This window comes from Macrotis lagotis, chromosome 5 (assembly GCF_037893015.1).
Source record: "Macrotis lagotis isolate mMagLag1 chromosome 5, bilby.v1.9.chrom.fasta, whole genome shotgun sequence".
Lineage (NCBI taxonomy): Eukaryota > Metazoa > Chordata > Mammalia > Peramelemorphia > Peramelidae > Macrotis > Macrotis lagotis.
This window is the reverse complement of record NC_133662.1, coordinates 97,118,508-97,146,478: the sequence shown is the minus strand read 5'-3', so window position 1 is coordinate 97,146,478 and position 27,971 is coordinate 97,118,508. Positions and strand designations below refer to the sequence as shown.

Genomic DNA, 27,971 nt, shown 5'->3' with positions numbered 1-27,971 from the left:
GAGAGGAGGAATTATTTAATTTTCATTGAATTAACCAGTTCTTAGCACATTGCCCCACACCTGGTAAATGTTTATGGATCTACATCTCTGCCATTCTGGCTGGGTGACTCTGGGTAAGTCACTTAACCTCCTTTCAACAAAATAATCACAACTCCGACTCCCTATCCTACTAACATCAACAATCAGCCTTGTCAGAATTGGACAAAGCATTTTGCTCCATTTGGCTTCACATTCCTCATCAGTAAAATGAAAAAATGTGACTGGAGGTACTGCTTTGTGATTAAAACTAGTGATACTTTATACATTTAACTGAGATCAATGTATACCATGGAACCAATGTAAAGACTAACAATGCCTTCTGTGGGGGTGGGGGAGGGAAGCAAGAATGGGGGGGATATTGTAAAACTCAAAATAAATAAAATCTTTCTTTTTTATTATTTTTTATTTTTTGCAAGGCAGTGGGGCTAAGTGGCTTACCCAAGACCCCACAGCTAGGTAATTATTAAGTGTCTGAGGCGGGATTTGAACTCAGGTACTCCTGACTCCAAGGCCAGTGCCACCCAGCCGCCCCCTAATAAAAATCTTTCTTGTATATGTGTGCAGGGCCCTGTTTTCTTAGGTATCTAAAAGTGTCAGTGAATGTTTTTGCTTTTTGTTCTGTTAAACTCACTCAAAAAACCAAATGTAGTTCAGCTGGGATCAATGTTTACCATGGAACCAATGTAAAGACTGACTTCTGTGGGGGGGTGGAGGAGGGAAGCAAGAATGGGGGAAAAATGTAAAACTCAAAATAAACAAAATCTTTCCTAAAAAAAAAGTTTGGTAAGGCACTAAATAAATAGTTTAATTTAGGTGGGGAAACAAAAACTGGAGATATTTTAGGTCGGTAGGCAGGCTGGACCTCGCTTCCTCCTCCCCTTTCCAAAAAGGACCCACCACAAGGAAGGGCTACCCCTGAGCGCCAGGGAGCGGCGGAACCTTTACGAGGCGGGCGCTTGTTTGCCGGGGGGACCGGAAAGAGCGGGAACACGGGCTGCGGCGATGCTGGGCGGCCGCGCGCTGAGGGTCCTGGGGGCTCGCGGCCCGGGGCCGACCGGGGCCCGGAGCACGGGCCGAGGCGCCGGACCTGGGGCCGCAGCGGAAGCGGCGGCGGGAGGTAGGTGGCGACCGCGCGCGCTCCCGCGCCTCGGGCACGCGCCTAGCCGGCGCTCAGGGCCGCCGAGAGGGCTGGATTGGGGTAAATGCGCAGGCGCGGGCGGGGAGCCGGGGGGAGGGAGGGGAAGGGGGAGAGGAATTCCAGGACTGAGCCCTGGGGCGGGGCCTGGAGTCTGGAACGTTCCAGTGACCTTGCGAGAGCCGGGAGAGGTCGCAGGCTGGCCCCAGGCTACCCTCCCAAAGTTATTTTCTCCCGCTTTTTTACCCTTAATTTTTTTTTTAATTAAAAAAACCCCATTATTTTCTTTTCTCCTCTTCCCTGTTTAAAAAAAGAAAAAAACCTCAAAACGCTTGTAATCACTATTCGTAGTCAAACAAGACAAATTACTCTATCAGTTGGGACCATCCCGCCGAGGGGGCCTCAGAGAGTAGAGAAGTCTGACCTCTGTAATGATGCGCTCTTTGCCTTGTTATGTTCATAAAAGTTATAGACAGATCTTTGCAGTGTCCTTTTAAAAATTTAATGATTTAATTATTCATTAATCATGCACCACAAAAGTTTAATTATTCATTAATTATTCATGCACCACAAATTTTAAATTAATTTTAATTATTCATTCATCACAAAAATTTCATCATTCATTCTAAATTCATCACAAAAAATTATTTAATTAACATTAATTATTCATCACAAAAAACCCCAAACCCCATTTCTTTGTACACTATGAAGCCATGAATCTCCATTTCACAGTTTACTTTTCAAAAAACTGTAATATTACACTTCATTTTCAAGGCTATCCTATTTTCTGTGCTTCCCTCAGTTTTTCTTTTGTTCTCAGCCTAAGGACTCTTTTTTTTTTTAAGGTTTTTTTCAAGGCAAAGGGGGTTAAGTGGCTTGCCCAAGGCCACACAGCTAGGTGTCTGAGGCTGGATTTGAACTCAGGTACTCCTGACTCCAGGGCCGGTGCTCTTTCCACTGTGCCACCTAGCTGCCCCTGCCCTGGACTCTTTATTTTTTCCCCCTCCTTCCCTCCCACCCTGGACTAGAGGGCTACCTTTGGATAAAGACGTGTTTTTGTGTATGTGTGTGTGTCTGTGTGTGTGTGTGTGTGTCTGTGTGTGTGTGTGTATCTACATATTTATAAAACCATATATTCATGCTTCTATGATCATTTTTTTACCTGGAAGCAGATAGCATCTTTCATCATAGATCCTTTGCAATTGATTTGAATATTAATAATACTCAAAATGACTTTCTTGTTTTTAGAACAATATTGCTGTTACTGTATACACACTTTTTTTTGGTTCTGCTCATTTCACTCTTTATTTCATGCAAGTCTTTCCATCTTTTTCTAAAATCAACCAGTTTATTGTTTCTTATAGCACATTTCATCATAATCATGTACCACAACTTGTTTAGTCATTCCTCATTTGATGGTCTTCCCCCTCAATTTCCAGGGTTTTTTTTTTACCACTACAAAGAAGGTTGCTATAAATATATTAGAACATATAAATTCTTTTCCTTTTTCCTCTAGTCACTTCAAGAAATAGGCCTGATAGTAGTGTTGTTGGGTCAAAGGATGGATTTACACAGTTTTATAACTCCTTGGGCATAATTCTAGACTGCTCTCCAACAATTCAGTTATCCCAATAGTGTCCCAATTTTTCCACATCCTCTCCAACATTTGTCATTTCCCCTTCTGTTATTTTAACCAATGTGATGGATGTAAGATGATATCTCAAAGTTGTTTTAATGTACATTTCTCTAATCAATACTCATTTAGAGCATTTTTTTCTATGACTATATATAGTTTTGATTTCTTCATCTAAAAATTGCCTTCATCAAAAAATACCTTTGACCATTTATCAGTTGGGGAATAACTCATATTAAAAATTTGATAAAGTTTTCTAGAAGTGTTTTATGTCTTCTCAGGTGTCCCAACTTAATTCATTTCTTGTTGCCCAATCATATCTATTTATATTCATAAATGATTTATCCTATTCTTAGACCATTATTTGATCAGCCATTCCTCAGTTCAGTGACCACTCCATTTCTTTGCTATTATAAATAAAATATTACAATTTTCATTTAAAAATAAGTCTAGTCATTGATTATTGGTGTCTCAATGATTTGAGTGATAGGGGAGGCAAATGAAAAGGCAAAAATAGTCATTGTACTAAGGAATTATATTCTTCTTTTTTTTAGGTTTTTGCAAGGCAAATGGGGTTAAGTGGCTTGCCCAAGGCCACACAGCTAGGTAATTATTAAGTGTCTGAGACCAGATTTGAACCCAGATACTCCTGACTCCAAGGCCGGTGCTTTAGCCACCTAGCCACCCCGGAATTATATTCTTCTTTAGTTACTTTTATCTCTCAACACCTCCTCCATCAGTTAAAAAACAACTCTACCCATAAACCCTTGTAACAAATATGGATAGTCAAAGCAAACAAATTTTCCCATTGGCATTACCCAAAAACTAAATATCTCATTCTGCAACCTAAGTCTATCATTTCTTTGCTAAGTGGTTGATAGCATACTTTATCATTGGTCTTTTGTGATCTTGGTCATTGCATTGATCAAAATTCTTATGTCACTCAAAATTGTCTTTACAGTATTGTTATGTGAGTTATTCTCTTTTCTTTTCTCATGCTTCTCCAAGATTCTCTCATTTTATCAGTTCTTATGGCACAATAGTATTTCATAGCCTTAATATACCATAATTTATTAAACCATTTCTTAGCTGATGGGTACCTCCTTAGTTTCCAGTTCTTTGCTACAATGAAAAGAACTGCTATTAAGTATTTTTGTACATGTGGATACTTTTGATCCCTTTGGGGTACAGACATAGAAGTAATATTGCTAGTTCTAAGAATATGAAAAGTTAGTGTATTTAAGGATGTAATACTATATTGCTTTCCAGAATAGATAACCAATTTGTTGCTTTATCTACAGGGCATGTTTTCCTTCAGTTTCTCCAACAGTTGTCATTTTCCTTTTTTTTGATGGTCTTATGAGCCAGATTTTTTTAAGGTTTGGGATTTACCAAATTCAATACAAGGAAATATGTGGTATACAGCAAGACTAGCTTTAATGTGTAAAGCAAGTAAAGTAAGCTAGCTTTATTGTGGTAATATATTTCTAATGGGTTGGGGCCCTGGGTTGAATAGGTTACCCCTCAATTAAGAACTCTCCTAAGGAGGAATTGATGGGTATTAGCATTTAATGATGCTTGCTGGACTCTGATACCTATTTAATATCCATGCAGTTCAACTTGAGTTCTGCCCCTTTTGGGGTAGAAGTAGGTTAGCCAAGTCAGCTTCTCTTTATGTATGTTTGTGGAGTTCTTAATTTCTAGGCTTGTGAATTTTCTAATTTTTCTCTTAACTGTAAATTTTTGTGTAGAGGAAACATTGGGGAAATCCTTTTTCCACCAGCAGTTGGTGGTTGACCACCGGGGGGAGTTTTAATTCCTTCCAGATGCCTGATGGTTCGATGACCAGGGAGTGGGAAGTTAAAGCCATCATCAACAACAGCTGGTTCTTTTCCTGCTTAATTTCTTGCCACATTTTTAGCTTATTTGCAGAGGCCATTGGGGGTCTAGGCCAGGAAACATTTTAAAATATCTCTGGAGGGGCAGCTAGGTGGTGCAGTGGATAGAGCACTGGCCATTGCCTAGCTCTGTGACCTTGGGCAAGTCACTTAACCCCATTGCCTTAAATAAATAAAACTTTTTAAAAAAGGATCATTAAAATATCTCTGGAGACCAGAGACCAGCAAAGCTTTTCTTCAGAACCTCAGGGAATCTCAGGATCCATGAAGCCACCCTGAATATAATTCATTTTTAATAAGGGAGATGCCCTCACCATAATTTCAGCCACAGAAATAACCTAGTGTGTCTGTTGATTTTGATTTCAGCAGGACCAGCCTGGGGGCGGAGTAAAGACAGAAAGACCAGCCTTCCAGATTTTGCTGGTCAGGGAGACAGCCTTCAAATCACCTTAAAAGCACAACCTGATGGGCATGATCTCAGGGTGGGCAGGATTGGCCCAGCTAAGAGTGTAAGCCTCAAGCAATCTGTTTTAGATTGAGTTCCTTAATAGATTTTGTTAACTGGGGTTTTATTTTCCTTAAGGGTTTCTTCATTTAGTAGGGTGGGGAGGCTACTTGGTTCATTATAGCTTAGGTATGAAGTAGCTACTCAGCTCTTTTTTGTAGTGATAAAGAATTGGAAACCGAAAGGATGCCTTTCTAAGATAATTGCATGTTATTTTCCTTCACTCTCTTGACTGACTTGTTTGCTGATGTTCCATCTCCCATTTCTTTGTATTGAATGTGACTGTACCTGCAATTCACTCCCTCCACACCTTTCTTACCAGACCTTTCTCAGGTGCTGGTCACAGTGGACTTTATTACTCCTTCCTCTCCTTTTCTCCACAATTGCTAGAATACTCCTACTAAAATCAATTTGTTTTTATTTTGCATTTGTTTTAATGTATTTGTTTTCTTCAGTAAAGCTGAAGTTCCTCAAGAGTTTCTTTTTTTCATAGTATACTCAGTTATTCACATAAAATATATTTAAAAATTAATTCATTTAAAAAATTTAAAATTTTAATTTCCCTCTCTTTTTCCCACTCGTTGAGATGGCATGCAGTGTGATACCCATTAGTATACACTGTTTTTGACACATAGTAGACACATAAATAAATGCTCATAGAATGATTGAATGAAATAATGTACCCTTTCTTCTGGGAGAAAAATTAATAGAGATAATGTGAAGTTGGCTATTCTGGTAATTTCCAAGAGAGGTTTATCATAGTAACATCAGTTTAGAGCTAGAAGGGATTTTGGAGGTCATCTAGTCCAGCTCTCTCATTTAATAGATAAGGAAACTGAGACTTACAGGTGACATGGTAAATGGATAGTTATGATTTTGGGAGTCAGGAAGACCTGAGTTCAAATTCTACCTTAGATACTTACTAGTTAAGTAATCCAGGCCAAGTGACTTAAATTAGACCACTTCTCTGTGCCTCAGGTTCCTCATATGTAAAAAAAGGTTGGGCTTTCCATGACTTCTAAAATCCTTTCTGTCTCTAATTATATAATCTTAGAAGAAATGATTTGCCTGAGGTCACACAGTCTTTTTTGTGGCAGAATATGGACTAGAACTTTTGTTGTACCTACCTACTTCTGACCCAGTCATTTTTTCAATACACTGACTATTTTCCCTTACCCCCCCCCCCCCATGAGACCTTTCAGTTCACTCTTGGGAGTTGAGCCATAATTATTTATTCCCTGGCCTTTGGTTTTAAAATTGGAACTGACCTCATTTGAAGATATTTCTGAGTCTAGCTGCATATGTATATGATCTGACATGACCACAAATAACTTTAATACAAGGCAATCTGGGAAGGTAAGAGAATTATAAATAAAATGTCAAGGAAATCTCAGATAGGATAGATGCTGTTATGATGTGTTCATTTTCATAGTGTGTTTGGAGATTTGGAGGGGGTCTGTTTTTGGAGATCAAGAAATCACTGTCTTCTAATGCATTGTTGGTGGAGTTGTGAACTGATTCAACCATCCTAGAGAACAATTTGGAACTATCACCAAAGGGCTATAGAACTGTGCATATTCTTTTATCCAACTATATACCACTGTTAGTTTTAAGTCCCAAAGACATTAAGAAAAAAAGAGAAAAGTACCTATTTATACAAAAACATTTATAGATTTCTTTATGTAGTGACTAAGTATTTGGAAATTGAGGCATGGCCCATCAATTGGGGAATGGCTAAAAAAACTGTGATATATGACTGTAATTGTAATATTATTATGCTTTAAGAAATGATAAGCAGAAGCAGTCAAAAAAACCTGGAAAGATTTACATGAACTGACATAAAGTGAAGTAAACAGAACCAGGAGCATGGTATACATAGTAACAGCAACATTTTATGATGAAGAATTGTGAATGACTTAACTGTTCCCAGCAATACAATAATTCAAGGACCACCCCAAAAGACTAATCTTGAAGCATAACTATCTGTCTCCATAGAAAGAACAGAAATTGTTTTAATGTAGACTGAAGCATGTTATTTTTCATTTTCTTTCATTCTTTTTCTTTAACTTGAATCTTCTTATGATTAATATGGATATATATTACATGATTGCAGATGTTTAATCTGATTGCATACTATATAGGGAGGGAAAGATAGAATTTGGAATTCAAAGCTTTAAAAAATTGTTAAGTTGTTTTAACATGTAATTGAAGAAAAAATAAAATATATACTAAAAAAAATAAAGAGCACTAAAGAGTGAAGGGATTTCACATAAAAAAAAAGGACCGAAACCACTGTCTTACTCCTCTCCCTTACCACACCATACATAAATATAGAATTAAATTTAAGCCCAGCTGAAGGTTTTGTGCTTCCTTCACATTATTAGTAATAGCTTTTTATTTGTGAGTAGATCAGCACAACAGAAAATAACACATTGATGAATCAGATAAGCCCAAAGAGCACATTAAATCTGGCAGTTTCAGAAGGCCATCTGCTGAGATAATCTTGATGCACTACCCTTTATAGGAGCATGGGATTTTAGAGCTGTAACTTGTCTGAAACCCAATTGTGCTTCTAGTAGCTTTATTTCATGACTATAGTTTAAATGCCAACTTTGGGAGAATTTTCCCTTAGATCAAAACTATATTAAACATACTATTTATATTGAGAGTTACATCTTGAAATGTGTAGCTCCTATCAAAGCTGTCTGGATGCCTTCAGGACCCAGAGAATGCAGGAACCCCAATAGAACAAATATGGAGGTACCATAGCATTCTCCTTATCAATGGCAGCTTCTCTTAGTTTCATGGTATTGGAGATTTAGGGAACTCAAAAAGATACTACATTTACCTACCATATTCACTTCTCATAGAATCTTAAAAAACATTTTTTTTGTGATATTTTATTTGGAGTGTCTGGGGGAGAGCTCGTGGGAATTCCTTTACTCTGCATTCTTGGTTCTGCCTCCCTATGATATTTTATTTATTTTTTCAACTGCATGCAATTGTCAAGGAAAGAACCTCAATGTCATATTTTAAGAAATTTTCAGGGAAAGGGGCAGCTGAGTGGCACAGTGGATAGAGCATCAGCCCTGGAGTCAGGAGGACTCCTCAAACACTTAATAATTACTGATCTGTATGACCTTGGACAAGTCACTTAACCCCATTGCCTTGTAAAAGAAAAAAAATAATTGAGGAAAACTGCCCCAATATCCTGAAACCAGAATATAAAATAGAAATTGAAATAATCTACCAATCAATATCTGAAGGAGATCCTAAAAGGAAAACTTTCAGGAATAATATAACCAAATTCCAAAGCACACAGGTCAAAGAGAAAATACTTCAAGCAGCCAGAAAGAAACTTTTCAAATCCTGTGTAGATCCACATGATTCAGTATCTACCACATTAAAAAGGGTAGAAAGCTTAGAGTACAATATTCTGAAAGGCAAAAGAGCTGGAATTACAACCAAGAAAACATACCTAGAAAAACTAAGTATAATCTTTTAAATGTAAAAAAAGCTGATATTTAAAGAAATAAAGGAATTTCAAGCATTCTTGATGAAAAGACCTGAGCTGAACAGAAAATTTGACTTTCTATACAAGAATTAAGAGAGGCATAAAAAGGTAAACATGAAATAGAAATCATAAGGATCTCAATAAAATTCAACTGTGTATCTTTCTGTATGTATGGGGTAATGATGCATATATTTTCTAAGAACTTTAAGTATCATTAATAATTTGTCATTAATTATTTTTAATAATCCAGTCAGAAGGATTCTATATACAAAATGGCTAAAATAACTAAAGAATGAGTTGGTCAAAGAAGAAATCAAAGAAACCATCAATAATTTCATTAAAGAGAATGACAGAAATGAGACATTACAAAATTTGTGGGATGCAGTCAAAGCAATGCTTAAGGCAAAAACTATCACTAATTGCATGCATCAATAAAAGAGAGATATAACAGATTAATAAATTGAGCATGCTACTAAAAAAAACCTAGAAAAAAAATTTAAGAAGCTCCATTTAAGCACTGAAATGGAAATCCTGAAAAATCAAAGGAGAGATTAGTAAAGTTGAAAGAGAAAAACCATTAAACTAATTAATAAAATAAGGAGCTGGTTTTATAGGGCAGAACCCAATAAAATAGATAAACCATTGGTTAATTTGATTAAAAAAAGAAAACCAAATTACTAGTATTAAAACTGAAAAGGGTGACTGCATCACCAATGAAGATGAAATTAAAGCAATTATTTTGTCTAATTATACTCTAGAAAACTATGGATGAATATTTATAAAACTATAAAGTGCTCAGAGTAATAGAAGAGAAAATTGAATATTTTCCTAGTTTAGGAAAAGAAATTGAACAAGCCATTAATGACTAAGTTATTGAAGCTTAAAACTACACTAAATTTTTTTTTTTTGCAAGGCAAATGGGGTTAAGTGGCTTAGCCACACAGCTAGGTAATTATTAAATGTCTGAGACCAGATTTGAACCCAGGTACTCCTGACTCCAGGGACGGTGCTTTATCCACTGTGCCACCTAGCCACCCTGTACTAAAACTTTTGAAACACTCTGTAAAGTGTGAATCTCAAGAAGCAGGCAGTGTAAGGGTTATCATCCCCATTTGACAGATGAGAGAATTGAAATGCAGAGAAATTAAATGGCTTTCCCAGTATCCCATAGAGATAAAACTCTAACAAGGCCTCCTGGTAAGTCTCCTGTTCAGGTCTACTGTTGTTTCTGTTATACTATTAATTCTAATATAAAATTGATAGAATAGGGACTAGTGTGAACATATGCATTTTCATATAATTGAGGAGAAAATTAATCTGACTTTAAAATAGAATTCCCTACTTTCAGATTTGAATATGATGCTTACTATGTTGAGTAACAGTGGTTAAAAAAAAGGTAGACTCAATATTTTCATGATTAAATAGTAGTGTTGTTGTTCAGCCATGTTTCATAACTCCACAAATCATGTTTGCAGCTAGGTAGCACAGTGGATAGAGCACTGGCCTTGGAGTCAAGAGGATAGGAGTTTGAATCCAGCCTCAGACTTTTGACTGTATGACCTTGGGCAAGTCACTTAACCTTGATTACTTCACATCCAGGGACATCTCCAGTCACCTTATTCCTATCTGGCTCTGGAGGAGAAAGTGAGGCTGGTGACTTAGTACGGCACCCCCTCACTCAAATTCAGTTCATATTTTTGTCCTCCCCTGATGTCTAGGTCTTCTTTGAGAACAGAGGACAAACATCATCATCTTGGTAAAGATTCTGGTTTGCCATTTCCTTCTCCAGTGGATTAAAACAAATGGGGTTATGTGACTTACCCAAGGTTACATAGTTAGTAAATATCTGAGGCTGAATTTAACCACAAGGTCTCCCTGACTCCAGGTCCAGCACTTTATCCACTGAACCACCTAGCTGTTAGTTAAATGGATGTAATGAGAATTTTGTTTTTCAAAAATAGACTACAGTCTGAACAGTTTTTTCCTTTTATCTTAGAAATCTATCTAAATTTTTATCAATTGTGATATAATAGAGAAATGAATTGTGTTGGTTTGTTTCAAGATAAAATTATGTTGTCTATCAGTAAGGATTATTCTTGGTAATTTTTTTTTTTTTGCCTTGTCTTTCATTGCTTTTTATTTCCTTGTTTATCCAGGAAAGCAAACCAATAGAACTCTATCTTGGCCATTCAGTGACAGAGGAATCATGTGCTTAAAATCTAACAATCTGACCTTTGCCTACTCAGATTATATGAAAAATTACAGGTATGTTTATTGACTAGTCAATATAATCATTACATATTTGTAGGAGAAATGTAATGATTTATCATAATTGTAATAATTTTTCATCTCACTTATCAGTGAGATGATGCTTCCTAATTTGTGTTTAAGTGATAATCAAATACTTTGATTAAGGGCTTCTTATTTTTCAAAATTAGGATGCAAATTTGTATGTCACTTTTTCTTTCAATAGTTATATAATAATCTAACACAAGAAACCATAAATAATTTGGGTTAAAGAGAAAATGGATATGAATACAATTAGCATTAAGCTTGGGACTTTTGCATAATTATATTAGTTTCACAAAATAAAATTTGCATTTTATACGAAATAGTACTTAGATTGAGCTCTATTTCTCAAGTATATACTCCTACTTCCTGTATAAGTGTCTTTTTGAAGTTATTGGGTCAGAAAAAATGAGAAAAGGTGGAGGAACATAATATTAAGGAAGAATTCCACCTGTATCTTTTTTTTTTAGATTTTTTTTTTCAAGGCAATGGGTTTAAGTGGCTTGCCCAAGGCCACACGGCTAGGTAATTATTAAGTGTCTGAGGTCGGATTTGAACCCAGGTACTCCTGACTCCAGGGCCAGTATTCTATTCACTGCGCCACCTAGCCACCCCCACCTGTATCTTAAAAGGACATGTGTATTGTACCTTGCCTTCAGGATTTATAGATATGGCTGAACATAATGTGACTTGATAAAGCCTAATTGACATCACCCAACATTTGATAAATTAGAATTTCACTGTAATGGATGTTACTGTGCTAGAACATGGAACTCAATTGTGCAGGAACCTTTTGGATTTCAAATTTTTAAAACTTTTGGAAAGTTATACCCTTTTAAGGGTCTTAGTCAAAGGATCATGTAGGGGGCAGCTAAGTGGCTCAGTAGATAGAGCACCGGCCCAGGAGTCAGGAGTACCTGGGTTCAAATCCGACACTTAATAATTGCCTAGCTGTGTGGCCTTGGGCAAGCCACTTAAGCCCACTGCCTTGCAAAAACTAAAAAAAAAAAGGGGGGGCGGGGATCATATAGGAGCTTCTTAAAAGGTCTAAAAAGTTGTGAGCCCAAACCTACACAACATAGTTCTGTTGCATATCAATTCTCTATAACCTTTTGAAGAGAGACTAGAGAATCCAATTTTTGTAGGGTTGTACTGCACAGTCTCTGGTAATTAAATTTCTTTAGAGGATCCATTCCCCAAACACTGCTGCACAGTATCATGTATGCTGCATTTCCTCCTGCCCAACTTTGCCAGAAATTGTTCTATCCTCTGAAATTTTCAGAATCATCTTGGTACTATCTGGTAGCATGAGCCTGGAAAGCCTCAAATTAATCCTAGTAACTTAGGTGAAAAGCAAACTTCTTTCCATTCTTAATGGCACAGTGAGAATATAGTATTATAAAAGATTTGATTTCAAAGGAAATCAGCCATGATGGCATTAACCAAACTCCTTCATAAAACAAAGGGATATGAAAGAGGAACCTGAGGATTTTATATTTTATGAATTGTCAGCAAGAATGTAATATTAGCCATTTTACATTTTGAAGACCTTTGATATTTTATGTTTTCATTATTTTCATTCTTCAGGTATGTTGGAATGAGATTATGTAGCACTTCAACAACAGTGGATCCAAAAGAGATGAAAACATTTCAGGCCCTGGCATACAAATGGTGGGATGAACAAGGAGTATATGGACCTCTTCATTCTATGAATGACTTAAGGGTGCCATTTATTAGGTACTGTTTGTAAATTTTTTAGTCTTCTTAAATGATACTCTGTTTAGTGCTTGTTCTTCTGTTATATATTCTTATAATATATACTCTGCTGTATAAATATAAATTGTGTGCAAAAATGCACAGAAAAGTATACATTGTTATTGTGCTTTGAAGTTATGATCACTACAAAGCTGTTTGAATATATTTGTTATTCTGTTATATTATCAATAATGTCATCTAATGTGATAATCTTTTCTTTAGTACTCATAAAGTACCTCCTAGCCATATAATTAATTATGATTAAGTTCTTGAAAAGTAGCTGTGGTCAGATGATATCAGATCATTTTACAATTGAGAAAATTGAAATACTAAGATGCTAGCCTATTTTTCTGAGGATATTTATTAGTTCAGTAACCTAGCAAATATTACAACTTAAATTTTCTGATTCCTGTTCTGCTGATTTTCTATAAGATCCTATTTTCATTTCAGTTCAGCAAACTTTTTTCCCCTGATCATACTTAAAAAGTTTTTTTTTTTTAAATTCGATCCTCCTGACTTCCCTGGCTTCTTTCAGGTGCCATCTAAAATTCTACTTTCTACAAGAAGCCTTTCTAAGCATAGGGACCAGTGAAAATGCAGTCAGGAGATGGTGTGCCTTGTTCAAGGAGGAGCATGATATCTGCACAATTTGAAATGAAGAGGAGGGAGAGAAAAAGGAGTGCTTGGTGAATGACTTCAGTTATTTTGGTAAAATATGAAGCAAGGTTCTTAGCAATGAGAATAGGGGAATGGGGATCTTTAGGAGATTTGAGGAGGGATAAAAAGTCTTGGAAAAGCGACTGTGGTGAGTGAGATAGTGGGTCAGTTAGGGAGATGGATGTTTTAAATGTTGCCTTGCTGTGGTAAGTGCTCACTTGGGATTATGTAACATAAATTTGGAAGATTCTCATTATTGTAGTTTTATGATTTTGTCCAACTTTGTTCAGCAGCATATGAGGAAGAACAAAGTTGGTGATAGGAGGGAGGGCAAAGGACTTGAGAGAGGAAGACAAGGGGAACTGAAGTGGCCCAAAATAAGGAAGAAGGAAAGAGTACCCAGGGCAGTAGTGATGGCCTGGAAGAGATTGAGAGGGGGTGAATTAGACACCGCAGTGAAGATGAAGAACTAGCAAAGGCAGAGGGAGAATAAGAAGAATAGGTTTGTGATCAGATGAGGAAATTACCAAATTCATGAACATAGAAGTGGTAGATTTGTGGGTGATGACAAGGTCAAGGGTATGTTGTCTGGATGGGTGGAAGAGTACATAATTGTGAGTAAATTGAAGAAGTGAGAGGTTAGGGTGTTGGAAGGACAATAATTATAAATGTTGAAGTCTTTTTAGTATGAGATCAGGAATTGGAGAGGAGAGAGATTTTATGCCAGGCACCGGACAACTTGAGGAAGAAAAGGGAGTGTCTTGGAGGTCGGAACTTAACAGCTACTAGAATTTTGTTTGGCTGATAGGTATAGACTAAGTGAATCTCAAAGGAGAAGGGGTTACTCAGTGAATGGTAGAATGGAAGCTTGGAAGTATGCCAACTTTCCTACCATTAACTAGTGAGTTAGGAAGAATAAATGAAAGTACAACCAGTACAAACAAGGGAGATTAGGAAGACTGTGTCATTAGGAAGGACCCATGTCTTAGTGAAAGCCTGAAGAAGGAAAGGAAAATATTTAAGATGAAAGCAAGTTTGCAAATGAGGAAAAGGTTTATACACAAGGAGACTTAAACTAAGAGTTGAAATGACTTAACTAGCCTCAGAAAGGCCTATTTCCTCAATTATAAAGTGAAAGGGTCGATTTTGATGATGTCTGATGACCATTCCCACTCTATTTTTTAAATTTTATTTTTATTTAAGGCAATAGGATTAAGTGAATTGTCCAAGATCAAACAGCTAGGTATTTATGGATTTGAACTCAAGTCCTTCTGACTCCAGGGATGGTCCTCTATCCATTGTGGCACCTAGCTGCCCCCATTCCCATTCTAAATCTATGATCTTTTGTCCACTGAAAATTCATCAAGAACACAGAGTAGGAAAAAAAATAGATCATTTCCCATTCACCCTACAATTTTGCCCCCATCATTCTATTTAGCTTACAATTATGTTCTTTTACTATTAGATGATATTTGTACTTTTTTTTTATAGTTTTTGCAAGGCAGTGGGGTTAAGTGGCTTGCCCAAGGCCACACAGTTAGGAAATTATTAAGTGTCTGAGGCCGCGTTTGAACTCAGGTACTCTTGACTCCAGGGCTGGTGCTCTATCCACTGCGCCACCTAGCTACCCCTATTTGTACTTTTTTAAGATGAAATCTTGCCCACCAAATTTATACAAAGCTATACAAAACTACTGAAAATAATCAATGAGTGGATCAGGTCTTTAAATAGTGAAATAATCGATAAATAGTGGTGATTTCTTTAAAAAAAAAGAAGGGGTGGTTAGGTGGTGCAGTGGATAGAGCACCAGCCCTGGAGTCAGGAGTACCTGGGTTCAAATCCGGCCTCAGACACTTAATAATTACCTAGCTGTGTGGCCTTGGACAAGCCACTTAACCCCATTGTCTTGCAAAAAAAAAAAAGAAAGAAACAAGGACTGCCTGTAATTAATTTTGATTGACACAGATATATTGATTTTCACCTTTACACAGCACCATGATTATCTAAATTATCTTTTTGTATTGTAAAGGACAGTAGATTAGAAATTTGCACACAAAGTTTCAAGCTTATCATTCATACTCTGTGTGAACCTGGACAAGCTATTTAACCTCTCTGACTCACTCTTTCCTTGTTTGTAAAATGAAAGAATCTTTCTGGATGACCTCTGGGGTCCCTTCCAGCTTTAATGATCATTGACTCTGGGAATTATTTGTGGTTTGAAGATACTATTGTTCCATATGTATTCATTTTCTTATTTTGCTTTGGAGGCTCCTAAATCTTTTTCAGTTTTCTACTATCTAAGCTGTATCATCCCATCCTTCACCTGTTTCTCAAACTTCTTTTCAGTTAATGTTTCATCTTCCATTCTTCCTTTTAGGACTACTGTAACCATTATTTGGATTAATCCCAGAACTGTCCAGCACATATATACTAATGTTTCTTTTTAAAAATTTGTTTCCATTAAACAGATTTCCTTTTCAAAACAATAATAAATTGACACAGGGGCGGCTAGGTGGCACAGTGAATAGAGCACCGGCCTTAGAGTCAGGAGTACCTGGGTTCAAATCTGACCTCAGACACTTAATAAATACCTAGCCTTGTGGCCTTGGGCAAGCCACTTAACCCCATTGCCTTGAAAAATCTAAAAACAAAATAATAATAATAAATTGGCACAGTAGGGAAGTTGATGCTTTGTGATTATCAAATTTTTGAGTTGATCCACCTGCTCATTTTACTGATGAGAAAACAGACCATGGAAGCATAATTGACTTGATGCATGATTTTAATCATCTGAACCTCACTGGGTTTCAATTTTACTTATCTGTAAAATAGGGAGTTTGAACTGCATAATCTCTAAGGTCCTTTACAAGTGATTTGTTCAAGAAAGACTTAATCAATACAATGATTCATGACAATTCCAAGGGTCTCATGATGAAAAATGTTATCTACCTCCAGAGATGTGATGAATTTTGAGTGCAAATTGAAGTATAGAGTATTTTTTTTTCTTGATTTTATTTTATTTTTCTTGACTTTTTCTTATCACTGTGGCTAATATGGAAAAAAGTTTTGTGTTAGTTCACATATTTAATTAATATCATATGGTTTGCCTTCTCAATCACTGGGAGAGGAAAGAGGGGAAAGGAATTTGGTATTCAAAATGAAAAGGAAATAAAAGTCATAAATAAATAGGGAGCAATGCATAATAATAAGCAAGTTGCAGATTAAGAACCAGACCACTAGTTCTCTTGATTTTTATCACTTTTTTTCCATAGCTTTCCATAATTATGCTTCTGAAGAAGGAAAATTATATACCCTTATAATTATTTAAAAGCACTACATTTTGATAATACACTGAAACTTCTTCATATCCATCATTAATCTTTTCATAGTTTTTTTTTTTGTAATTTTAATTCTTCTAAAATTGAGGTGCACTATTGGCTCTTTTAAAACAACAGTATTTTCTGAGAGGCATTGTGGTGTATGGATAAAAAAACTGACTTCGGAGTCAAGAAGTTCCTGTTTTTGCCTTTGCCACATATTGGCTATGTGATCTGGGCAAATAACTTACCCTCTCAATTTATATCTTCCATTCTCAATCAATGTCTTCCATTGGTAGTGAAATGTCCTATGATATTGAAATCAGAAAACCTTCCATATCTATTTAATAATGGAATACTGGTGTTAAAAATAGATAGACCTTTTTGATAGTCTTCAGTATAGTTTTAAAAACCCAATACTTTGTGTTACATTAACTTTTCTGCCCAACCTCAATTCAGTTTGAGTTTTTACACACATGAAACTAATTTTATAGGACTGTGCTACATTTTTTTCTTTTCATTCTTTGTTATCCATTCTTTCTTTATATCTTCTGTGCTTGTCTTAAGATTTAAGTCTTTTGGTGGATGGTTTTTGGTCTCAAAACAATTGTCCCTTTTGCTTCTCACTGGAATTATTTCTCACCTTTGAACTCATTACACATTAAACATTTTTAAGTGCTCTTTTATAGATAGATACTACAGTTTGGCCATTCCTTAATTAATAGTAAACTTTGTTTCTAGCTCTTTGCTGAACAAAAAGTTTTGCATAAATATTTCATTATACATGGTTATCTTTCTTTCTATAGTGGACTTAACATCAGGCATTATGCCTAGTAGTCAGATATCTATGACTTTACTGTCATTTTCTTGGTATAATTCCCAGTTGCTGTCCAAAGTTTATGGATTCATACCCCTCTCAACAACTGATTAGTGTATTTGCTTTTCTACAGCTTGTCCATTATTTTCTATTACTGTCCCAGTGGATAGAGCACTGGCCTTGGAGTCAGGAGTAGAGGAAGTCAAATCTAGCCTCAGACATTTGACTCTTAGTAGCTGTGTGACTTTGGACAAGCGACTTAACTTTTATTGCCTCATATCCAGGTCATCTTTAGTCATCCTGATTCATATCTGACCACTGACTCAGAGCTGAAGGAGAAAGTGAGGGGGGTGGGATGACTTTGCACAGCACCCCCTCACTCAAATTCAGTTTATGTGCTTGTCCTGATTTCACTTCCCCTTTGTCATGGTCTTCTTCAAGAACAAAGGACAAATATAATCATCTTTGTCAATTTCCTGGATTGTCTCTGGTCTTCATTATTCTTTCCTCCTCCTATTCCCCTAATTTCAGAGTTACTCTTTAGTTTTTCTGGTTTTGAATATTGGAAAAACTTCTGTATGTTCCTAAATAAAACTTTTGAAATTTTTATAAACTGATTTTAAATTGCAAATATAGCATTTCTTTAAGAATAGCATACTTTAAAACTTTATTAATAAATCAATTACTGAACTTTTATATTTTTGTGTTTTTTAGAGTTAATGAGTCACAGATTTATTTTTATTTTTATTTTCTTAGAGATAATCTTTTGAAAACGGTTACTAATCATCAGTTGGAAAGCCCATTGTCTGAAATGAAGATTCTAGATGTTGGCTGTGGAGGTGGATTGTTATGTGAAGTAAGAATCAGATTGGTGGATATTTATCTCACTTTCCTCCCCTTTAAAACTGAAATTGAAGCCTAAGAGAGAGGGAAACAGATTTTTACAGTATTCATTAAATTTTTTAGGAAACATTTGAATGAATGAATGATAATATAATCCTATATATATATATATTATATGTATAATATATAAGTATATAAAATTAATGATTGATAATCTACATCCCATATATTTTATATATATATAAAATATATGATACTGAAAAAGCCCTTCTTCTACAGTCACTTAACTTAGCCATGGAGTTATAATAGGTGAAAGTAAAGTTTGTTGCTTTTTTATACCAGGCCTTGGGGGATTAGCAAGTAGCCTTTCCTTCTATATTCTGAGTACTTTTCTTATAGAACCCATAATATAGAAGAGTCTTGCTAAAACCTTGTCTTGGCTCATGGTGAAAAATCTTATGAAATAACACTGTAATTATTCTTCCACATTTTAAGGGCATTAATGTAATAGCATATAAGTAGTAAAGGCAAGAAGAAACTATTAGTTTATACCATACTGCCTCTCAAAGAACTTTAAATATAAAATGTTTGGTCTAAAGCCAAATGCGAGATGATAAGGCTGTTGTTATTCATGAGGGCTTATATTATTTTTTTAATCCAGCCTTATAAAAACTGAGTAATTATAAAAATATAATCTGAGTCTATATGGTTTTTCTGCAAAAATACTCTTTGATTTATAAAAATGAAAAAGAGAACATCTCACATTGAATAATTTCTCATTGTCAAGGAAGAAGACTGTGGTTCAGTCCTCTGTAGTGGTCAAGAGAGCTCAAAGACTGTTATTTAAAAAAAAAGCAAAACCATAATAATAAATAGTGTATTTTTGGTTTGGCTACCATGCTTGGTTGCTTTGACTTGTGCCATGTGACCAGAGGCCAGAGAAATTTTTTTTTTCATGTTTGACTGCTGACCTTTTAGAAAATTATTAAAAGTTTTAGGCTGAAAGTGTAGGCATCTCTCGTTTTCTTTCTGGGTGTGATAATCCTTTATGTTCTTAGCCTCTAGGGCGCCTGGGAGCTTTGGTTACTGGAATTGATCCTTTGAATGAGAATATTAAAACAGCACAACAGCACAAATCATTTGATCCAGTACTGGACAAGAGAATCCAGTACAAAGTATGTTCCCTGGAAGACATTGTAGAAGAGACTGCAGAAACTTTTGATGCTGTTGTAGCTTCAGAGGTAGTGGAGCATGTGAATGATTTGGAAACCTTTATTCAGTGCTGCTGCCAAGTATTAAAAGTAAGTATTGTCTTAGGTTGGTCAAAGGTTCTCTTTTAAGAAGTAGGTACTCAGGCAGGTCTTGGCAGAGTCAAGGGGTTATTTTTGTGCATGTGGTAATAGATTTCCTTTTGCAACTGAAGCCATTCATTCTCCAGCTTCAGCCTTAAGATCTGAGCATGTCTTGGGGAACCTGACTAAGTCTTTTCTGACCATATCTTTATGTGCTTTTGACTTGGCCCTGAATATTGATACCATTCAATACAGAACTGTTATCTTTGACAACCATATTCCTGATTCTGTTAGGCAATGCAAAAAACTCTATAATAATTTTGGAACCTAGAGCAACTTTGGAAATCTATGCATACTTATAGTAGTATTCTTTCCTGTAATGTTGACTAGTTTAAATAGTTAATGGATATTTTTGCAAAAATTTGAGAACAATTGATTTATAATCAATTAAAAAAATCAGATCTATTACAATAATTTCAGTGATCAAATTGTATATAGTAAGCAATTCTGTACATACATAACACACACAAACAACATATGCTTTGTGTGTAAATATGTGTACTGTATATATATACATATATGCATATCACACACATATACATAAGTGTTTAGTGTGCATGTATGCATTATATATATATATATATGACTGTTCAGGATCCTGTGCAATTGCTAAATCAAGGCTTTGTAGTTTAAGTGTATACTCCAGAATTTCTCTTTCATGTGGCCACATTGTCATTGAATTTTAAACAGTATTTTGTTTGAGACAATTCTCTGGTCCAGGTGCCGAAAAAACAGAATGCTTTCCCCAATTTTTCCTTCATTGCCCAGTAGACTTCTAGAAAATACTCTTTTAACTAGTGTAGCTATTTGAACTTATTTCCTAAATTCTAAATCTCATTTTTTAAATGTTGAACCGACATTGGGCTTGCTGAGAGTCTGTATTTCCATGCAAAAAAAAAAAATTAAAATAAATAGGTACACGTACATACATATGTAACTGAAGTATTCCAGGAAAAAAAAAGTAGCTAGATATGATCATCTTCATTTCAGGAGCCAAAGGAACCTTCTGTTTACTTTCTTACTTCTCTTGTTGAACTTTTCTTGTACAAATTCTTTAACTTAGAAGGAATTGAAAGTAAATGCTTACTTCTACTATGTACACTTTTTCTTTGGAAAAACCTTTTAAACAAAATTAATTACTTTTCCTCTATTTCATTTATCTAGCTAAATTAGTGAATTTAGAGAGATTTGCTCAAGCTGCTTTTTTTTTTCCCCAACAGTCTGACAGGAGTGCTAATTCTTTCTCTACATGGTAAAAGGATTAGGGGAGAAATGGATAAAAGCGGTATCCAGAAACATCATCTCCCTGTAATTATTTTTGCATTACATTCTTTGATTTCCCATATTGTTTGATGAATTGGAATACAGTTTTACCTGACTAAATCTTTAATTCAGTGTCATTTTTACCTTTTTCTCTCTCTCTGCTCACATAATCAAGTAGACTATGTAGCAAAGTTCTGTTTTTCTAAAATAACATTTTAATAAGAATCCTTGAAATATAGAATTAATAACTGAGATAGCCTTGGTTCAGGTATATATATCTAGTGATCTAGCAGTAGCAAAATCTCTCAGTGATTTGGCTACTTTTTACATAGTATAAAACCTCAGCTTCCATTGCACACTGGTTGAATTTCTTTTTTAAGAGGCTCATAAATTGAAGTTATATGTTTTTCCTGTGAAGGAAACTAAATCTAATTGGATCTCTCCCAGGGTATATCTTCATTATCATTCTATGATAGGATCCTCCTTACTCCCTCTTTTTCCAAGTCTTTTTTGAGTATTTTATTTCATAATAGAAAGTGACAACTTATCCTACCTCTTATAGTATTTTCTTATAGAAAATTATTGATTTATATTTCAAAGTAAATATCCTAATAAGTATGATATATATTGCAGCTCATCCCTTTATAACAGGATTGTGCTATACATAGATTGTGAGGTCAAACAGTAATTTTTGCACAAGATATTATGGCATGCTGGGGCTTTATAGAAAAACATTATTAAGAGCTTGAGTTACTATTAACTATTAACAAGTACTTTACTTGTACTTAGGAACATTGTTATTCTTTCAATTTCTTTTTCTGGGTTATTTAAAAAATTGTTTTTGATTCCCATATTTTAGAGGTATCTGACTCCTTATATTTTAAAGGTTTCTTTTTTATTGTGAATTTAATCACCAACAAACAAAAATTTCAGTATATAAAGAAGAACAAAGGGGCGGCTAGGTGGCATAGTGGATAAAGCACCGGCCCTGGAGTCAGGAGTACCTGGGTTCAAATCCGGTCTCAGATACTTAATAATTACCTAGCCATGTGGCTTTGGGCAAGCCATTTAACCCTGTTTGCCTTGCAAAAAAAAAAAAACCCTAAAAAAAAAACAAGAAAGAGGCTTATATTAGAAATTAAATTTCTGTTTTGTATATGTTCCTTAAAAGATACACACACACACACACATACATATCTACATGTTTTTTTAAAGATATGTACACAATTATAAAGTTTGACCAAACTACTTTATTTATTGTATTAACTTTTGCACTCTTTTTCCTTCTGGTCATTTAAAAAATAAATGGTTTTTTTAATGCTCTTTTTTACATGTCAGTCAGTATTCACTCACATACTACCTTTGTTTCCTCCTTCCTCAATACTTGTCTTCTCTTGTAACTAATGTATGCCTAATCCAGCAAAACAAGTCAACATTTGCCTGAGAATGCATATCTCATTCAAAATCTTGAGTTTCTAACCTCTCTGTCAAGATATGGAAGGTATCATTGTCAGTCTTTTAAAGTCAAAATTGTTCACTGTTTTAGAGTTCTGAGGTCTTTTAAAGTTGTATTTATACACAAATTTTTCTCCTGGTTCTATTCCTTTCACTCCATATCAATTTAAGAGTCTTCCAAAATTTCTCAGAATCTGTTATATTCATAATTTCTTATAGTATAAAATATTCCCTTATTTATATTACCATAATCTTTCAACCATTCCCCAATGAAAGGGAATTTACTTTATTTCCTTTGCTTCTATGGAAAGAGATCCAAATGTTGTTTCCTTCTGATTTTGATTTTTCTGGTAGACACTAGTAGTTGGTTTTCTGAGTTAAGGAGTATGTTTGGTTTAGTGACATTTTGGGTATAATCAAACCAGTTGACAGCTCTATATTCCTAGTGCCTTAGTCTACCTGTTTTCCTATAAGCTTTCCAAACATTGCTTTTTTCTTCTTCTGCTACTTTACCAATCAGATGAATATGAGGTAAAAATGTAAATATTGATTGAATTTTCTATCTTATTTTCAGGGACTGTTATTCAAAACTCATATAGAAAAAGTAACTGTGATTAGTTTTGTGAAGGTATTAAAAAAAAGAGATTTTTCTCCTCAAATCAACTAATATTATTTTGATAAAATTATATTTTTCTTATTTACATCTCATTATAATTATGTTGGTTTTGAACCTATCATGAAACAGTCTCAAACCTGTGACCCAACTGGTGATTATCTTCCTTCTGAATTTTTTTACTGCTTTTTTTTTTGTTCTTATTAGCCTGGAGGCTCTTTTTTCATTACTACAATCAACAAAACACAGCTTTCCTATGCCTTAGGAATTATTTTTGCAGAACAGATTGTAGGCATTGTACCTAAAGGAACTCACACCTGGGAGAAGTTTGTTTCACCAGAAGAATTAGAGAGCCTTTTAGAGTCAAGTAAGTATTAAAACAATTTTATGAGCTTAAGTTGAAATAGTTCTTTGCAAAAATAAGATGACACATAAAGCAGTAAATTAGGGTCCAACAAATTCAGGAGGAACCAGTATTTTAATTTAGAAGGCTAATAACTTGTTTTAGCTTTTAAGTAGAGAAAGAAGAAAGGGAAAAGGCAACCTGGGCATTGATCTCAACCTTATGTTGAGATCCAAGTTAGAGTTTCATTAGGCCTGCAGAAAGGTCTCAAATAGAGGTATCTATGCATTGTTGAGAAGAAGAACTGGATCTGGGATATGGGGGACTGGGTTTCTGGTACTGGTTTTGTCTCTTACAAGCTTAATCTTAAGCAACTCACTTGACTTCTCTAGGCTTCATTTTAATTATCTGCAAGGGGCAGGGTTGGCCTTGGGCAGGAGTTCTTAACCTTTTTTGTATCATGGACCACATTGCCACCCTGTTGAAGTCTATAGCCCTCCTTCTTAGAATAATGTCTTTATAGATATGCAATAAAATACATAAGATGACAAAAGACACTAGTTATACTGGAATACAGTTATCAGAACATTAGAAAAAAATAAGATCATGGATACTCCACTAAGAACCTCTGGTGGAAAGAACACTAATCTTAGAGTCAAAAAATATTTCCAGTTGATATTTCTGTGACCCTGTGCTATTGTCCTCAATTGTTTCTATTATCTCCAGTTTCCAAATTTGATCAATTTTCTCACTTGTAAAATATGAGAGTTGGACAAGATTATCTCTAAGGTCTCTTAAAATTCTCAATCTATGAAAATTAGGGTAATGTGTTAGATGACCTCCAAGAGTCCTTTTAACTACTTTGATGTTCTGTGATGCTAGTCACATTGGACTAGGGTATTTCCTAGTTATCATCAGCAGATGAAAGCCCTAGCCCTAGTGTCTGGTTGCACCCCTCTTTATGCATTTTTCCTACTCATATTCATGTTCTCTCTATTGAAGTGCAGGCAAAGTCCAAAGAACCCTCAAATTAATCCACTAAATTGCCTATACCTAAAAGTATAGGACTTCTTTTTTAAAAAGCACTTTATTTCTCCGCAATTATATGCAAAAACAACTTTTAACATTCAGTTTTTTTTTTTAAAGTTTTGAGTTCCAAATTCTATCCATTCCCCCTTTCTCCCTGAAATAGCAAGCAATCTGATATAGGTTATGCATGTGCAATCATCAAAACATTTATGTGGACTTCTTTTTAACAAAGGGTAGTAAACCAAGAATGTATGAGTAGAAAAACCTTCTACAATGTTGAACAAGTTTGCATCAAAAATGATATGGTGAGCCTGGCCATTATTAAGCCCTGATCCACTTATTTGTCCACTTATGTGACCAATGTATTTGTTAACAAATTTGTCATACATATTGACTATGCTGTGATGTTAACTGTTTAAATTTCATGGTATTTGGGCATCACTCTAGAGCAGACCCTCATTACCCCATTCCTTAATTACTGCAATAATCAGCTGATGGGTCTGCTTGGCAAAAGGTTCTCCCGACTCTAATCCCTCCTCCATCCAGCCACAAAAGGGATTTTTCTAAAATGTTGGTCTGATTATGTCACACATCCCCAATAAACTCCATTGGTTTCCTATTATCTCCAAGAGCAAATACAAAATGCTATTTGGTATTCAGAGCTCTTCATAGCCCTAGGGCCAGTCTTCTTTCCCTTTATTCTCATATCATGTTCTCTTGACCCAGTGATGTTGGCCTCCTGGATAATCCATGAACAAGACACTCCATTTTTTGACATTATGCATTTTCTCTCAATGCATCCCAGACCTGGGGTGTTCTCTCTTTCTTCTTTGCCTACTGACATTCTTAAATATCAAGTAAACTACACTTTCTATAGGAAGCTTTCCCTAACCCTTCTTTAATTGTAGTGTCTTTCTTCTGTTAATTATTTCCTAATTACTGTGTATATAGCTTGCTTTGTCTATATTCCCCACTAGATAGTAAGCTCCTTGAGGGCAGGAACTCTCTTTTACCTCTTTCTGTAACTCCAGTGCTTAGCACATAGTAGGTACTTAATAAATGTTTATTATAGTCCCCATTAGAAATGATTTGTTTTTAAATTCATTTTGGTAACATTTTTTAAAATCATACCTAAGAAACTATCATTATAGAGGCCTCTTTCAGGTAAGATCTTCTCTCTAATTAATTAGAAGGTATGACTGCCTGTGCTGTTCAAGAAGAGGGGTGTGTGTGTGTGTGTGTGTGTATGTGTGTTTGTGTGTAAACCTTCAACTTTTACTTTTCATTACTGGTAGTTTATGATTTATTAAATCAGTTTTGTGATTTTTTTTAGATGGTCTTTTGGTCCAGACAATAGCAGGAATGCTGTATAATCCTTTTTCAGGCCACTGGAGATGGACTAAAAATACCAGCCTTAACTACGCAGCTCATGCCATAAAATCTAGTGCACAAGTGGAAACCAAAGAGCAACATACCCCTGCTCCTGGCACAGATGATCAGGAAGCATCTCCGAAATGAATCACTTCTATGCATTTTAGTAATGTTACATGCTATTTTAATGCTTTTAAATGTGAGCATTTAAAAAAAATGGACTTTCTAGAATTAATCATGTAGGAAAAGTTAAAATTGCAGGAAAAAATGTTTTCATTTAAAATTACAGTCACCTTCACATGCCTGTTTTAACACTAAAATCTTAGTTTGCTAAAATAATATGTAAACTAGAGAATTTTCTTTAGAGTGGCATGTTTTTCTGTCCCCATACTTAAAAAATAAAATCTGTATTTAAGTTAAATATTTCATCTTGCAGAAATGTTTACTAGCAAATATTATCTTTGTCTTTACTTTTTAAAAATGGATTATGTTTCTCTTTATCTTATTTTTAAACTGTCATGCAATTGGCAACAAAGATTTGACAGATTTATCCAGAGTATATCCTTTATGTCAGATATATTTAGAAGATAGATGAATATTTTTGTAGCCCATTGAAGCTATTTCTTGGAACTTAGAGATTTTTTTACAAATTTAGTTTAATTTTTTGAGGGCGGCTAGGTGGCATAGTGGATAGAGCACTGGCCCTAGAGTCAGGAGTACCTGAGTTCAAATCTGACCTTGGACACTTCATAATTGCCTAGCTGTGTGACCTTGGGCAAGTTCCTTGACCCCATTGCCTTGCAAAAAATCCCCCAAAATTTAGTTTAATATTTTAAATGACAAAAAAATCTATTTGCTTTTCCCACATTCCCATCTTGTTGGAAAAGAAATAAAAGAAAAACAAAGCCTTTGTAACAAATATGCATAGTGAGACAAAACAAATTGCCCCGCTGGCCATGTTCAAAAATGTATGTCTAAAATTTTACTCTTAGTCTATGAATAGTAGAATGTCTGCATAGTGCCATTAAGTACTCAGTGAAGAATAATGTTACATCTATTCTAGAAGGTCAGTTTCAACACTAATTTTTTTTTATATCAACTGTATTATATTCATACATTTCAATCATTTGGGGATGTCAGTAGAATTTGAATTAACTGCAAGCAGGAATAGCAAGATATCAAAGTGGATAGAGTGTCAGACCTAGAGTCAGGAAGATTCTTCTTCCCAAGTTGAAATCTGACTCAGATACTTCCAAGTTGTATGACCCTGTGCAACTCACTTAATCCTGTCTGCCTCAGTTCTTCATCTGTTAAATGAACTGGAAAAGGAAATTGCAAAGTCCTCCAGTATTTTTGCCAAGAAAACCCTAAGTGGGATCTACTACTGGAATTTCTTTTGCTGTTTACCTTTATTCAAGGTAGCTTACATTAATTGAGATTCCAGATTAGATTCTTGGGCCCTGGCATACCCACTGTACAGAAAGTAACACAGAAAATTATAGGAGATTTTAATGTTTCTGAGAACTAGGCAAATCTAGGAAAAAGATAAGCAAAAACCAGAATACAGAGCTGAACAAATAAATAGAGGCATGACAATAAGAGCAATAAAAATAAGCATAATTCTCAACACCATATAATGCCTTTTCAATAATAGAGCTATGTCCTAGGACATAGATATGTTATGCATAATTATTTTTAAAAAACCAGAAATACCAAACATTCTTTAGAGATCATAACAAGCAAAAGATAAAGACCTAAGTAGAGGCTTAGTGATAACATCTTGAGTAATGAGTGGGTCAAAAAACAAATCAGAAGCAATAACTCTAAAAGAGAATATTGCCTTAATTTTTGTGATGCAGATATAGTATTACTCAAAAACTTCTGGCCAAGATAGCTTCCTGAAAAGAGGTTGACAACATTGATCTCAAGTACTTATTCCTGGGATGGCTAGGTGGTGCACTGGATAGAATACTGGCCCTGGAGTCAGGAGTACTTGAGTTCAAATCCGGCCTCAGACACTTAATAATTACCTAGCTGTGTGACCTTGGGTAAGCCACTTAACCCCATTTGCCTTGCAAAAATAAAAACCTTAAAAAAAATTAGATCAAATACTTATTCCTTCAAAATCCTGAAATTTGAGACA

General features: G+C 35.2%; 1 protein-coding gene across 1 annotated transcript; it reads left to right on the top strand.

The window, feature by feature from the left end:
• Positions 1-1,026: 1,026 nt before the first annotated feature.
• Positions 1,027-27,971, top strand: COQ3 (coenzyme Q3, methyltransferase). Its single transcript, XM_074187220.1, has 7 exons — positions 1,027-1,156; positions 10,881-10,989; positions 12,601-12,750; positions 18,316-18,415; positions 19,461-19,703; positions 23,293-23,452; positions 25,791-27,971. The coding sequence occupies exons 1-7, from the start codon at positions 1,042-1,044 to the stop codon at positions 25,973-25,975; spliced, it is 1,062 nt and encodes a 353-aa protein (XP_074043321.1). The 5' UTR covers positions 1,027-1,041; the 3' UTR covers positions 25,976-27,971.

Bases quoted from the DNA above. Each gene is read 5' to 3' on its own strand.
- COQ3 (XM_074187220.1), top strand. From the start codon at position 1,042: ATGCTGGGCGGCCGCGCGCTGAGGGTCCTGGGGGCTCGCGGCCCGGGG. The intron at 1,157-10,880 runs GTAGGTGGCGAC...TTGTTTATCCAG, and splicing joins AGCGGAAGCGGCGGCGGGAG to GAAAGCAAACCAATAGAACT. The intron at 10,990-12,600 runs GTATGTTTATTG...TTCATTCTTCAG, and splicing joins GATTATATGAAAAATTACAG to GTATGTTGGAATGAGATTAT.